The 16,014-nt window shown below is 34.3% G+C and overlaps 1 protein-coding gene across 1 annotated transcript in view; it reads left to right on the top strand.

The window, feature by feature from the left end:
• Positions 1-16,014, top strand: part of bor (ATPase family AAA domain containing bor) — a 353,851-nt gene that overhangs the window by 316,425 nt on the left and 21,412 nt on the right. Inside the window, exon 13 of the mRNA XM_090394748.1 lies at positions 9,376-9,484. Coding sequence (XP_090250874.1) covers positions 9,376-9,484 — 109 coding nt within the window. The remainder of the gene's footprint in view (positions 1-9,375; positions 9,485-16,014) is intronic.

Here is a 16,014-nt window from a genome sequence, read left to right on the forward strand (position 1 = left end):
TGACTGATGTCTGACTATCGACTTGTTGGTATCTGTAGTTGAGGGAGGGAGATTTTGGAAAAGTTAATAAGAACTTGCATACAGAAATGGGTTGACAGAGAAACAGTATTCTGTAGGGAACAGAATGGGTTTACTAAAGGAAAACCATGTTTGAACAACTTTCTCACATTCTATAATAACGGTATCATTGCATTAGACAAGGGGAATGGACACACCACTATGCTTTTGGATTTTGCTAAGGCTTTTGACAGTATGGAAGACTTGCATAATTTGGAGAATATGGGATTGGATTATAAAATATTAGCTTGGATAAGAGGATGGCTGACTGACAGATATTGAAAGTTGTATATGTGCGATGTGAGTCTGCAAGATATAATGTAACCAGTGGTGTACAACAAGGATCAGTCCATGACCCATTGTTATTCAGGCTGTACATTAATGATGTGAAGGATCTGACAGGAGACATACAGCTATTTGTGAATGATGCAAGTGTCATCAAGAATGCAGCTGATATGCTGCACTTGCAGAATGATTTGAATAGGCTGGAAGCCATGCACTTTGGTGTGATTAGATATCCAATGCCATATTATATTGTAGGGATTATGTTAGAAGAAACTGATCGGCTAGAGATCTTGGAATTTTAGTAGACAGAAAGTTGAAAGGTCATATAGCAAAGATTGTAAATACAACTCGAAAAATAATTGCAATGCGGAAACGAACTCTGCCATGTAGAGATAAGGAAGTCATTTTGTCTCTTTACAAGGCTTTGATAAGACCTCATGTGGTTTATGCATGCATGTCTGGTCTCCTGGTTTCTGTGGTTATTCTGATATAGTGGAAAAAATGCAAAGGAGAGTGTTAAAAATGATATCAGGTTTGTGGAATACAGATTATGAAGACATTTTCTGATATTTAACTATGAGAGTAACATCTAGATTTGTTTATTAACTACCAGGTTTTAACTCATTTTGAAATCTGCAACAAAAAACATATAGGTGATGTTGAAAACAAAAGGGAAGAAAAAAGTAGACTTGTAGCACACACCCTCAAAGAACATCACATGATAATCCTTTGACAGGTTGTTCAAGGAGTCCTCTAAGGTCATTTGCTCAAAAGGCACACTAAATAGAAATCAAGGAATGATATTTTATGATATCTGGAAGTCATTATTTTGTGTAACATTGAAGGACAGCAATCACAGACAGTTTACACAGCAATGTCGACTCTGCACATAACTTGCATAATGATACTTGTGATTAAATCTATCATTCCAATCTTTTCAACTTATAGATATTAACTGCTGTTGAAAAATGCTTATTTATTTAATTTAATTTTTTTTTTTTTTTTTTTTTGGTTTTTGCTTACATTAAGCAACTGCCTGATGATGCTGTTAGCAATATAGGCAGTTAAACATGTAGAAGAAATATATCTAGCATAAATAAAAAAAATATGAGTTAAAACTTGTTAGTTATTCAAGATTATGAAGATAGACTGAGAATTTTTAGATTGCAGAAACTAGCAAACAGGAGAAAGAGGGATGATATCATTGAGACATACAAACTTCTGAAACGGTCATACAAGATTTCAATAGATGGAATTTTTCATTTTATGAAGGGTGGAGAAAGGATGCGAGACATCCTTTGATGTTGAGAATGAGTGCTGTTAAAAAGAGAATGATGACTTAAATTTTCACTCATAGAGTGATGCATGATTAGAGTGGATTGCCACTGGATATGGTATTTAGTGTAAGTAGTATGAATGAATGCAATAGTATGTATTATCCTCTCTCTCAATGATTCTGACTCCATGAAGAATATGCATACCAAAATGAAAAATATCAAAATCATATCTTTATTTTCATGCAGCTCATGTTATATTTCTAAAAAAAATCCAGTGTAGGTCTCCACAATTCTTTAACTAAATCGAATAACTGCTGTAATAAATTTGTCATGGATGTCAACAGTAAACATATAAAAATGGAAATAAAACCAACTCTGAGAATTAGAAATGTGTCTACTGAGTGTTCCTGACAAGATTTATGCAAGTATACTCGAGAAAAGATTAAGAAAAAATTTTGGAAAGAAAGTTTGGAGCAGAACAAGCAAAGTCCAAACCAAATAGAGATTGTCAGGATCAGATTTTCACTTTAAAATAAATAGTTCAGAAATCATAGGAATATAACAAGGATCTGTATTTAAGTTTTGTAGATCTGGAAAAATGATATCACAAGGGGCCAAGAGTAAAGTTGTCCAAAACACTACTGTTGTGTAAATGGGACATTATATCAGGAAGTATGTAGGTCTGTATTTGAGTTGTAAGTCAGTAGTAATTGAAGGAGGTACAGGGAGATGGTTTGATGTTAAATCAGGTGTGAGACAAGGATGTACACAGTTTTGCCATAAATACTGTTACAACTTCTGCACAGTCACTCTGTGCCTCCCACAGAATTGTATAAGCACAGTTTCGTTAGTGGTGCTGTGTGCAGTTAACATTTGCACGTTTATCAGTAGAGAGAGAGGGGTTTAGCTGTACTGGTTAACATAAAGTGGGGAGATTATGAGAACCACATAGCTCTAATAGCATTTCACAAGGTTGGAATGCAGTTGCCTGTTATTTTCAACATGCTAAAAACACCCTGAATCAGTAGAATGTTTGTGTATCAGACTATTAACTGTTATTACAATACAGAAGACATATCTGACTGCCAAAGAACAAGTCGACCACACTACATTAGGACACAACAGCTTGTGAGGGCTGTGAAGGCATGCCTCCACTGTAATCCTCCGAGAATGCAAAAAATGATGTTGCAAGAGGTGAACATTTTGAAGAAAAGGAAGTCACGTGTACTAACTGATGATTTATGGGTGAGAGCCTATTTTTGTTCTACTGGACACTTCCTAATATCACAACTTATGTGGCAGAGGTTGATAAAATCAAAGGCACTTCTCTGGTGGCATGCAAACAACAGACACATATATCCTATTCACAGATGAGAAGATTTTCACCATTGAGGAGTCATTTAACTTCTAAAATTATCTGGTATATCCCCCAGATGGTCACATAGCATGTGTTATAGTGCCCAGGATTCGGAGAGGTCATGTCATCACCCCACATCAGTACTGGTTTGTTGGGAGGGGTGTTATGATGATGTATCAGGGGATATCCAAGTTGCATTTCTGTGAGAAATGAGTCAAAACTTCTGCTAAAGTATATCAAGACACTGTGCTGGAACCTGTTGTATGGCTCCTAAATAACACCTTGTTTCACAGTAGGCAGTGGTCCTTCCAACAGGATAGAAACCCCTGCACACAAGGGAAGGACAACACAACATTGGTTGGAGGCATATGTGCCTGAACATATCCCCCCATCTGATTGGCCATCTGGAAGTTCCATATGAATCCATTGCATTTCAAATTGTGATTGAGCTTGAGACAGTAGCCTGCATGAAGTGACACTCTGGTATTGCCATCCTGAAGGTGGATTTGGAGCGAGCAATGACAATGTTACCGTTGGATGTTGTGCGTGACACCACAAACTTCGGGTGTGCATTAATGCAAAAGGAGTACATTTTGAACATTGAGTGCTACTATGCATATTATACATGTAGTTCGTATGTGCTAAAAGCTAAAAAATATATAAAGATATATAAAATTATTATTTATAAAAATTATCTCCACTGTTATTCATCGTCTGTATTTATCACATTATGAAGGAATGTTATATTAAATCTGATGTCAAAATTGGAGATGTTATCAGCTCTTTACTTGATGCAGAGGATGATATACTCTAAAATAGCATCAAAAATACTCTAAAATATTACAAGGCTGCAAGATTCCCTGACCAAATTGAAAACTGTTATAATAAATTTGGTATGAAAATCAGCAAGAAAAAGACAAAGACAATGAAAATACATAGAAACATTGAAAATATCAACTGTATCCTGAATGGAGAACCTATAGAACAAATAAAACCTTTCAGTTATTTTGGCACAATTTTTAGTGAAGATGGCAAATTAAATAAATAAATAAATAAAGATGTGAATTAGTAATTCTGGTAGGATAGGGAGTCAACCAAATAAATTTATATGGAATAAGGGAGAAATTAGTGGAAACATGGAACTGGCTTATAAGGTGGTATGGTTTATGTCATACATGACAAAAACGCTAGACAGCTATCAGTAAATTCGAACTTGATGAAAGAATGGAGAAACTACTTTCAAGAATTACTGAATGTTGATAATCCCCAACATTCAAGTCAGCTAGTGGACCTGCATCTAACCACTGCTCTACTAATGAATTGTGAAGACTTCACTGAAATGGAACTAAAAATATCAATAGATCAAACCAAAGCAGGAAAGTCCCTGGGGATTGATGAAATCAGAGCAGACGCTTTCAAAAATGCTGGGTATAATACATATTCCATATATGTATTATACCCAGCATTGCCTTGCCATAATGAATCAAGCTTTAAACACTGGAATAATACCCAGAAAGGACAGTCTTAATAGAATGGATGATAACTACAGAGGTATTACTTTGCTATCAATTACAGTTAAAATCTACAATAGGATGACACTCAATAGAACAGAACCTTACTTAACACCACTTTTAAGAAAAAACCAAGCTGGATTTCTGAAAAAAATGAACAGTAGAACAGATACATTGCATCAGAAGAATCATAGAAGGTTCATGTGATAAAAACTCGCCACTCATTTTAACCTTTATAGACTTCAAAAAAGCCTTTGACTCCATTAATAGAGAAGCAATGTTTAAAATACTCAGCTTCTATGGTCTACCCTCTACAAAACTCTACAAGCAATCTCAGCACCTTATAAAGATTACAATGCTACAGTAATCTTTAAAACAGAAACATCTGAATCCTTTCCGGTGACAACAGGAGTCCTGCAAGGTGATGTACTAGCACCTTATTTGTTTTAGTATGCTTTGGACTAAATCTTCCATACCATCAACACAGAAAATCTTGGTTTTAACATTAGAACATCCACCTACCATCCATGCAAATAGCTGCTCTTAGCTTTGCTGACAATGTTGTACTTATTGATACAGAACCAACAAATGCACAAAAACATCTCAGTCTACTAGAGGCACAGGCAGATCAACATCCAAAAGTCCAAAGCATTCTCAATAGGTTGTGAAAACTTTATACTTCATATCAACAATAAACCCTTAGAAAGAGTAAAGGACTTTCAAAACATAAACAGTTGGCTCTAGTCTTCCATAACAAACTGCCCCATCTGGAAATTGGAAATCAATAAAGACAATATTAAGACTATACCATGCAACCAGTAGATCCATCGTCTTGTATGGTTCTCAAACCTGGACAATAAGCACCAAAAAAACTACTTATTTAACTCCTTTGGAACCACGTATCTCAGACTGATCCTTGGATACACTTGGATGGGCCGTGTCACTAACTGCTGTGCTAAATCTGACTAAGCAAGAATCACTTGTCAATACATTCCAAAAACTACAACTCAGGTGGCTTGGGCTTCAACTCAGACATCCTGACATCTCACCCTTTTTGTAATCCCTCATCCTGTACAAACCAGAAGATGGCAATCACAGTAGAGGAAGACCGTGCAAACTTGGCAATACATATGTGAAACCATCAGTAGACTGAACTGTAAAACTTCATCTGACATCTACCAGTTAGCTCAAGATAGACTTGGAAGACCATAATTTGCAATATTTAATTTTTAATATAAGTGTCTCTCTTCCCCTTTTACATTGTATCATATTGTGAATAAACTATGATGATGGGAGAGGGAAAGTTAACAAAACATTTTTTTTTTTTAACAGAATGGCAGAAAAAAAATTTAGAGGAAGACCAAGGTGTAGGTAGATAAATGCAGTGAGATGTTTTGATGATGTCATCAATAAAAAGATCAAAACTATAAAGATAGGTAGGGACATGGAAAATTTCATCTGCATTCTCTGTGGTAAACCAATAGATGAAGTACAACGTTTTTACTGTTTAGGCACAATTTTTAGTGAAGATGGCAAGTTAAATATAAAAATAAACACGAGAATAAGCAAAGCTAATATGGTCTATAATCAATGCATAAATTTATATGGAAAAGAGAGAACTTAGTTAAAATACTAAACTATCAGTATACAAAACAGTATTCATACCAATTTTAATTTATGGATCTGAGAGCTGGGTTATAAGTTAAACAGTTGATTAAAGACTAAAGACCAGTGTGTGAGTAGAGCTAATCTGAAGTAGTATGTCACTTAAACAGAAATGGAGAGAAAAGTTTAGAAAAATAGGATTTGATGATAGGAAAAAGACACAGAAGAAAACCAAGATCAAAGTAGATTGATTTATTTAAAAGTGTCCTAGATGATAGAAATATATGATCTAATAGTAATGGAGCTTTGATAGATGATTTGGAAATAAATTGTTGATAGGAGATTAGTAACAATTTATACTTAATTATGTAGTACTGTCATAGTATCCTGTACATTCCATGAGGATACATATCTGGAATTTGATGATGTTATATAGTTCGCCCACCGATTAGAGATCCTTCGACACTTCTGCGCATATCAGAAAAAGGAGAATCCATTCCGATAATAGGGTGATCAGTCTGTATTGTGGGATGAGTTGTTTATTATTACAGGTCGGAAAATTAACTTCTCTTTTATGATTATTGTAGTTAACTATGTTGCTTGTATAACAGTTGGAAAATTTTACCTATAAAGCATGTAATTTCGCATGTTGGCGACCAATTCGTACGTCTTTCATTTCTTTCTCCCCTTCAGCATGACTCGACTATTCTTGGCAAGACGCCAAGCAGAGACCTACAAATGGTAGGCGAACTATAGCAGGTGAATTTTTTTATAATGCTGTTTGCTATTAGTGAGGTTTGAGAGTACAAGACTGGTTGCCAGCACATTTTCACCTCATTTGCCACTTTTTTTTTTTTTACTTCAATAAAGCAGTTAATTCAATAATGCAGTTAATTATGTGATGTCTAGCCATTTTGTGATGAGAACAAGGGCAAAAATCTGGAATCATGAGATGGAAAAGAAAGAAAGAAAACAACATCAAAAACAACTAAATCAGCAAAAATCAGTGGCATTTTTGCTCTTGGATTTCTGTCCATTTGCAGTCACAGAACAATTAAATCATTATATATATCCATTAACTGTATTTTATTCTTAACAAAACATACAATAAATTAAACTTTTTGTTCTGCCTATATTAAAAGGAACTGTAATGCAAACTTTTATAGCACTATTATTACTTATCTGGCAATAGATTTTAATAATAAAATTAGCAGATGGTATAAATTAAGAGTTTATAGGTATGATAATTATTAGTTATTCTGGTATGTGTTGAATGAAATGAACTGCCATATATAGTCAAAATGACAGGACAGTTTTATAGCTCATAAATGAATTTAAGGAGTGAACTGAAGAATGGCTTACTGGTTTTGTTTGATTGCTCATAAAGTAGGATTAGCATGCTGAAAATGCTAAAATTCTGCTTTGAAAAAGAAAGTCAGTCTGTTAAAAAAAAAAAAAAAAAAAAATTAAAAAAAATAAAAACAAAAATAGATTTCCTCAAATTGAGCATCAGAAGTATCAGCAGAAAAGAGGTGAAACTAGTAGATGAATTACAGAAATGCCATGTTCACATGATTAGTGCTACTGAGACAAAGAAGACAGAACAGGTGAGATACTTTCAAATGCCAACTGCATTATATTTGGGTAGTAGTATGGGAAGGGTGGGATTCCTTTCTCATACCACTGTTGTCTGTGATATTCAATACTATTGAATACGATATTGATTAAATGGTAGTTGGTTGCATAGAATGATGGAGACAAAATAAACAATCAGACTTACTGTCTGCCCATTATGACACAATTATTAGTAAAGTGAATGCAAGTTAAATATGGAAATAGATAACAGAATAACTAAAGTTGGTAAGATATGAAGCCAGTTAAATAAATTTACATTGAGCTCTCATTGTAGTAAATACTACTAGAAAAAATTGACTCACTGCAACAAACAAAAGTCGTGACTAAATTTCCTGGAATAGGAGCGAAATTAGGCCGACTACTTAAACTGCAGAATAAAAGATAGTGCTCAAACTTGTTTTAACTTATGGATCTGAGAGTTGAAGAAATAAAATACTTGATCACAGATAAGAGAATTCTGGGAAAAATTGGGAGAGAGAGAGGTGAATAGATGGCTTCAGTGGAATAATTGTTCAATTATTCCACTGGAATAATGGAATAATTAAAAACAAAGACATTAAAAGGGAACTTGACTTATTAGCCAGAAACATTATTGCCATCTGACAATAATGTTCTGGCTAACCAGACTACATGGTTGGCCAATGGTGGCAATATCTTTGTAAGAAGATTGTTTTCATGGACATCACTGTCCTCTCATCCCCAATGAACATAACTTTATTGCTAATTCTCAGCTGGGGATGATTTCAGACCAGACATTGTCCTACAAGGTGATAATATGGCCCAATAGATTCAGATTTTTCTGGCAAGACAACATACCATGTCACAAGGGTCACAGTGTGCAAGCATGGTTTGCTGAGCATATCCAAGTATTTGCATTTCCTTAGTCATTTACTTCTCCTGATTTGAATCACAACATCTGCAGGTTGATGTCACTGACCTCTGTGGTGGTGTTATGTCTAGTTAGTCTGGAATAGTCTAGTTTAGTCTAGTGGACATATAACACCCCAGAGGTCAGTGTCAAGAGAGGTGTAATAATATGTTCAGTAGAAAACAGTTGAAATGTTAGTATTTTTTGCATGTTTTTCAATGAAAAAAATATGAAAAAAATGCTAACGTTTGATCGATTGTAGGAAGAAAATCATCTATATATTCTGAGTGTTCATATTCACTTAGATTTTTATGTTACTCAGTAATCCTTATAAAAGCTCCTTTTGAGCCATTCTATGTTTCCAGCAGGAAATATCTTTAAGGTATAATATGATACTAGGGGTAATTCATTGTGATGTCTTGACTTGCTGGTCTGAAGACTTGTACAATTGATTCTCATTATAGCAAACTGCTGAAAAAGTCACCACCAAAGCCTCATAGGTATGCTATGCTGAAATAAATTCACTGCAAACTAGTCTGTAGTCTCTGTGAGTTTGTTGTAGTTAGTTGACTGTATTATGCTTTAGTTACAAATACTCTCTTAACTTCTGTTTTTCTTAGCGCAGTAGAAATGACAACGAAAGTTGTAATAATCCATTTAATAATAAAATAAAAATTTAGATTAAAAAATTGAGTGATATTTAAAATATCACACATTATTAAAAAAAAAAAAAGAAGAAAGAAAATATATTTGATAACATAGGAAATTATTTTTTAATAGGAGATTAAAGGTGGATAATTTTGACTACAATCAGGTCTGCTCTGAAATTGCAAAAATGACAGCAGGGTTATCTGGTCGAGAAATTGCAAACTTAGGTTCTGCATGGCAGGTGAGTTGTGTATGCAAATAAAGAGTTTGAATAAATGTCTTTGTTTATATTTTGTTAAATGAATTTACCTTATTAGTTTCTTAAATGAGTCTCGCCCACAAAAGATTGTACGTAATTAGTGCTGTGGATGGGCTAATGTAATCCTGTCTGATGAAAAGCATCAGACAGGATTCATATTCTGTATCTTACTGTCATCCAGCATTTTAACATAGTATAAAAATATTTTTTTAAAAATGCTGCAGAACATAATTATTTTATTATGAGCAATGGCAATGCCACCCCAGCTAGACTAAACAATATTGCAGTCAGAATTCAGATAACAGCTGCATATTATAACAATATTTTAATGTATAATATTTACAATATCGTACACTAAAAAAAGGGGGGGGGACAAATGTAGAAATTCATTTCTTTTCTTTCTTTTTAACTTTGATTACAATTTTGATTGAGTCTAAACATTTCTGTCTTTGAGACAACATATTTTTTGTAGAGTTTTTCTTACTCATATTCTCATTTCTGAAGGTACTACAAATAATCAGGAAGTCAGTATATAAAGTCTGAATGATATTAGCATTTGTTAAATTAGTTATCAAAAATGTGTGTTACTGGTAAGAAATGTAAACCTGCTTTTGCCTTCATTTTTTGTTTATAAAAATATACTTCAAAACCTTATCTTTTCACTTTCCTTCTGAAGTCAAAGTTTAATATCTGAGAACCCGTTGATTCTCTTCTGCAGTCATAGTGGGGGAGTAGTGTTGATTTTTTATAGGTAAGTTTGATTTAAAATTACGACAGCATTAATTTTATCAGTTTTAGTTATCATAACCTCCTGATTTGCTTTTAACAATTTCACAGTTGCTAATTCTGTGTGAAAATAATAAAGCAATAACTAGAAAGTGTAGTTATTGCTTTATTATTGTTTAAAATGTTAAAGTTTCTAAACATAATTCATCAGCTGCATTAGTTGGGAGAAACCTTATACTTCTCTCAATGTGATGTATAAAATCCATTTTGTTAAATATCCTAAGTACTACAGCAAAGCAAGCTTTACATTGCAATATGTTTTTGGCAAACAGTGCTTATAGAAAACTATGCAGAGAGATATTTCAGTATGGAATATATCCACCCTGAACTGCAATGCAGCTCTCAGTGTCGTACCATTCTTAGAACCAAGTGATTTAGGAGTTCTTGAGGCAAACTGGCCCACTGCTAGTTCAGAGCAATGATAAGGCCTTGTTTCTTTTCTGGGGGGGAAATTTATAGCAGCTGCATCTCCTTATTGTGTCCCAAACACAGGGGCGAATGCTGGTCTTGAAATTCACGCTTGCTCTTATTTTCATTCAGAGAATGAGAGGTGTGATTGAAGTCTGATTAGCGGAATAATGAATTACTGACCATTTAAAACTATGTACAGGTAATCCTTGTATAATGCGGATGTTAGGTATACCGCAGACATGCCACATTATATAAATCACGTTATGCGAGTCTCAGATCACATAGAAAAAGTAGGGTTATGTTCCGAAATCGTTTTTTTTTTTTTTTTTTTTTTTTTTTTTTATATATATATATATATATATATATATATATATATATATATATATATATATAAACAAAAAATATATTTTTATTTAATTCATGTAAGTTAAGAAAACATATAAGCTACGAAACAAATACATAGTATATAAAAGTATAAAAATTCTACTTAAATTTCATTAAATAATTAAGGTGATAAAAATCCCTTATTATTTTACAGCCAGTATGTGAAATTCTAAGATCGAAAACTACGATTTACGAGTTTTCATGCCGAAGAACTATCGGCGAATCCAAGTGTAAGTGACCACTTGGTAGTACAACACCAAGGCATCTCAAAGCAAAGGTGGAGCAAGCTCCCTCACTATCCTTGATATTTTCTCATAATGTGAAAACACCTTTTTTATACAACACAAATTATAATATAATATATATGGGCACACCACTCAGGCATTCGTATAGTGAAGGTATGTAAGTTCTTTTCACTTAAACTTTGATATCATCCAGATCTACCTACTCACTGATGAGACCTCAAAAAAAAAAAAAAAAAAAGGTTGAAACCGGTCTGGGTAGTGACCTCTTCTCATAATGGAAAGCAGTATTACATCTCTTAGGAGTGTTTTCACATTATGAGAAAATATCAAGGATAGTGAGGGAGCTTGCTCCACCTTTGCTTCAAATTGCCTTGGTGTTGTACTATCAAGTGGTCACTTACGCTTGGATTTGCCGATAGTTCTTCGGCATGAAACTCGCAGATCGTAGTTTTCGATCTTAGAGTTTTGCATACTGGCTGTAAAATAATAAGCGATTTTTATCTCCTTAATTTAATTAACTTCGCCAGAAAATATAGCCGTTTGGCTTTTCATCTACTTAAACTTCATTGCACATAATGTATAAATGTTCTAGGCAAAATAAAATAGTGCATATTTTAATCTTTCATAGCACGAGGATTTGAGGATTGGTTAATAAACACTGGTTTTGTCATGTAATCACCTAATGCATTACTACAAAACAGTAGAGTAATTCTATCTTTGGAAACTTTGAATCCAGGAGCTGATCTTTCATTTTTTGAAATAAAGGTACGTTTTTGCACTTTTTTCAATATAACCTGGATTCATCTGCATTGAACACCTGGTCTGCACTATAAATATTTATAAACTTTGAGAGTTTTTTGTTTAATAAGATTTCCATCCATAGGAATTTTCTTTTGAGGTGCAATCTTCTATCGAAATCATTAGAGATTTCTCCATTTTTCCATTAGAATATCGCGTACACGAGCAACGCACTTTGCACTTATCGTTGACCCAGCAATAAACACTTTCTAGGATTTTATGTTCATTTTGTTTGATTGTTCGAATTGTTGATTCATTTAAATTCAAAGTCCCTGCAAAAACTCCTGGTTTTTCTCCATTTTTCAACAGATCCAAGATTTTGAATATATTTCTTCGAGAGAAATTAATTTTGTTTTCAATGTTGGTTTTTCCCTTTCGTTGCAGTTTGTGGCCATTACTATAAAAATAATTTTTTACGCAAAAAAAGCAAGCATTACATATTGTATGTAACTCACCAGAAAATAAAGTGCTCAACTTTGAGATGAAAACACTTATGATTTTTAATGCACTTTTCTGGCAGAAACGAGAACAATTTTTTCAACAGATCCAAGATTGGTTTTTCTCCATTTTTCAACAGATCCAAGATTTTGAATATATTTCTTCGAGAGAAATTAATTTTGTTTTCGATGTTGGTTTTTCCCTTTCGTTGCAGTTTGTGGCCATTACTATAAAAAATAATTTTTTACGCAAAAAAAGCAAGCATTACATATTGTATGTAACTCACCAGAAAATAAAGTGCTCAACTTTGAGATGAAAACACTTATGATTTTTAATGCACTTTTCTGGCAGAAACGAGAACAATTTTTTCAACAATAAACGTTTTATATGGTAAACAATTGAGGTACATGAGTGTTAAAGGGTATTTCCCATAATATAAATTCACTACTTATAATTACATGCGGGATACAGGTAGACACAAATTTAACGAAGATAAAATTTGATTTTTAAGTCTCACAGTGGAAAAACATATGAAAAGATAAAGGGTTACTACAATTTCAGACGGCATTATACGAGGGTTCCCTGTATTTAGAAATTTATGTACATTTAATCATACAAATACAACAGTTATTTTACAAATGATATTCTATCTTTTTCAATTAGCTACTTGAATACAAATTCTACCCTACAGTTCTTCTTTATGAATGGTCAATAACATTGTCATAAAAAGTTGGTTGTAACTTAATTTTCCCAAGCAACATGCACACTTGTAAAGGCTGGCTGAAGCTCACTGGCTAGGGTGAGATGACATGGAAGGAGTGGAAATGGCTATGCGTGCGCATAAAATCACAGCGCTGAAGTGAGGACCTGGATGCTCCCACAGCCGAGCAAGCCAAGGTAGCATGACTAGTGTCGGCCTTCGATACACAACGCAAAGTTCAATTATTGTTGCGCAAGCTTAAGACGTCTTCTGTCTACAAAAATAAAGGCCTAAATGGAATGCTTATAAATGCATGCATTTATTAACAAATAAATATTACTTCTTTCTCGCATAGCAAGCATGGAGAATTCGCCACTGTCCAAACATGTTCAGTGGGGTTGAGATCTGGGGCACATTCTAGCCACTTGATTTTTTTTTTTTTTTTTTTTTTTTAAGCCCATACACAAGAGGTTGGTGGAACAACTTATAGTACATTAGTACCTGTATGGGTTCGATTAATATCCTTCTCCAGCAGCATATCCACAGCTCATGTATGATGTGATGTGGCATTGTATTTCATAAAAATGAATTCTTTGCCTACAGCACCACAGAACAGTCAAAAATAACACTGAAGAACTTTGTTGCAATCCAGTCATAGTCCCCTTTACCAGCACTTGTAGCTTGATGCATCCATTAATCATAATGCCTCCCCACACCATGACCCCAGCACCTCCCTATCTATCCCGTTCAAGAACATTCTCGCGATGATAAGCAGTACCACTTTCATGTCGAGTGTCATCTAGAATTGGAGGAAAGACTAAAATGACTCATTTCTAAAGACTAGATTAGCCCATTGGTTGTCTTGTCCAATTTTTATGGATACGAAAACATGCTCTATGATGAGCTGTGGTTAAAGGGATGCAGACTATAGACCTTCAGACATATAGTCCTACTTGTCGCAGACATCTTGCCACAGTTTGTCGAGATATCTGTGTACCTATGTTTGAATGGAGCCAACTTGCAAGCTGACCTGCCATATTGCTTTGATTACATTTTGCTGTTATAACCAAAAATCTGTCTTCATGTTCCATGGCAGAACTAGGGCTACCTCTTAGCAAGCATCTGGAACACATTCCTTTGGTTTTAAAAGCTACCCAGAGCCTAGCTATATGAGATTCCAAACTCTCTGGCAATATCAGTAATTCTGCAGTTTTCTTCTAGCTTTCCAATAATTCTTTCCTGTGTGAAATTATCTAGATGATGTCTTTGAGACATTACAAGACATCCAAGTTTGCAACTTTATTCTTTCACAAAAAAGCTTTCTTCAAACACAATTTGCTTAGTGCAGTCTTTTGCCTTTTATCGTGATGAGTGCTACCAAGTGTCCCCTTTGTGTGCAATTTGAAAATCTGAATGTATACTAGGTTTCTACTTGATATTGTCGGTTTAATGATTGCCATGAGCTGATTCATCTGAATTTGCAGTTGTAATCTTCAGAAATAGTGTTCATTCTTTGGTTTTGGGCACCAGTGTACAATTTTCTACAATAAACCAAACTTAGTGGAGAAACTCATACTGCCTGCCTTCAACATGGATATATTTTGCAAACTGTAAGGCATAAGTCAGGTGAAATGCTCTGTGCATCTTGAATGTAATGCCCTCCACAGTTTCTCCAATATTTGCAATTTGTGACTGTGAACTTGATTTTTCAGGTATCCCCATACTTAAGAAAAAGACAACAGGTCCAAGAAACCTTGGGATATGCAAAAGTACACCCTCAGTCTTTCCATCCTGTTATTCAGTACTCCTTTTTTTTTTTTAACACCATTATCCCCCCCCCCCCCCCCAATTTAAATTATTTTGCTGAATGTGATATATCTATATCAGATGCTTATATTCTGCCACAGTGTACATAAGCTGCTTGCTTGAAGTATTCAGTCACTTTTATTTTTAATGTTGCAGAAAGTAAAAGCAGGTTAGTTGACTCCCACCATAAACTTGTTATGGTGAATTAGTGGCACAGGAGAGAAATATCTGAAAGAAACTGATCTTGGCATTATGCACCATGAGGCATGTAGAGGATAAGTTTGTAAGTAGTGTCTAATCCAGTAGTCTATGGTGTGATACCAAAGCTATGACATGATAGGCCCTCACAACACTGTCACCAACAACTGCAGAGCTTTAAGCAGCATACTCTGCCTCTTGTTAATTTCCATGTCACAAAGAATATTGTACTCTGTTTGTATTCCACTAAATACATTAAATACATGGTGTATTTATTGCACTGCAAAAGTTTGTTCTCATAAAACTATCTTTCTTTTTTTCTTTTAAATGGAGAATCCATTCACAAGAAGTTAGTCAACTATGGTGTACTAGTACCATGGATAGACAAGAAGGAAGTTGTTTACATTTGACTTGAAAAGTTGTGGATTGTATTCCTTGGGAAATACATGGTGGGGGGAGATTGTTCCAGAGGAAATCAGTAGAAGGGATGAACAGAGAGGAGGAGAAATTTGTTCAATGAATTTGGAACTTAATTATGAAGGAGTGTTGATTAGCTGCTACATGTTTGAAGAGATTTTGAGAGACAGAGAGAGTAGAATTAATAATGATGCCAATGCTGATGGCATCATTATTAATCAGTGGCTGTAAAAGTATGCTTCATAACATGATTTTCCAAGCTTCCACATCTTGGTGTGTACAAGCGCTTTGCACCACTGAAGACAATGCTACACGTTCAGGTAATGTGG

This window comes from Typopeltis vanoorti, chromosome 6 (assembly GCF_054136105.1).
Source record: "Typopeltis vanoorti isolate ZY-2024b chromosome 6, IOZ_Tvanoo_1.0, whole genome shotgun sequence".
NCBI classification, from domain to species: domain Eukaryota; kingdom Metazoa; phylum Arthropoda; class Arachnida; order Uropygi; family Thelyphonidae; genus Typopeltis; species Typopeltis vanoorti.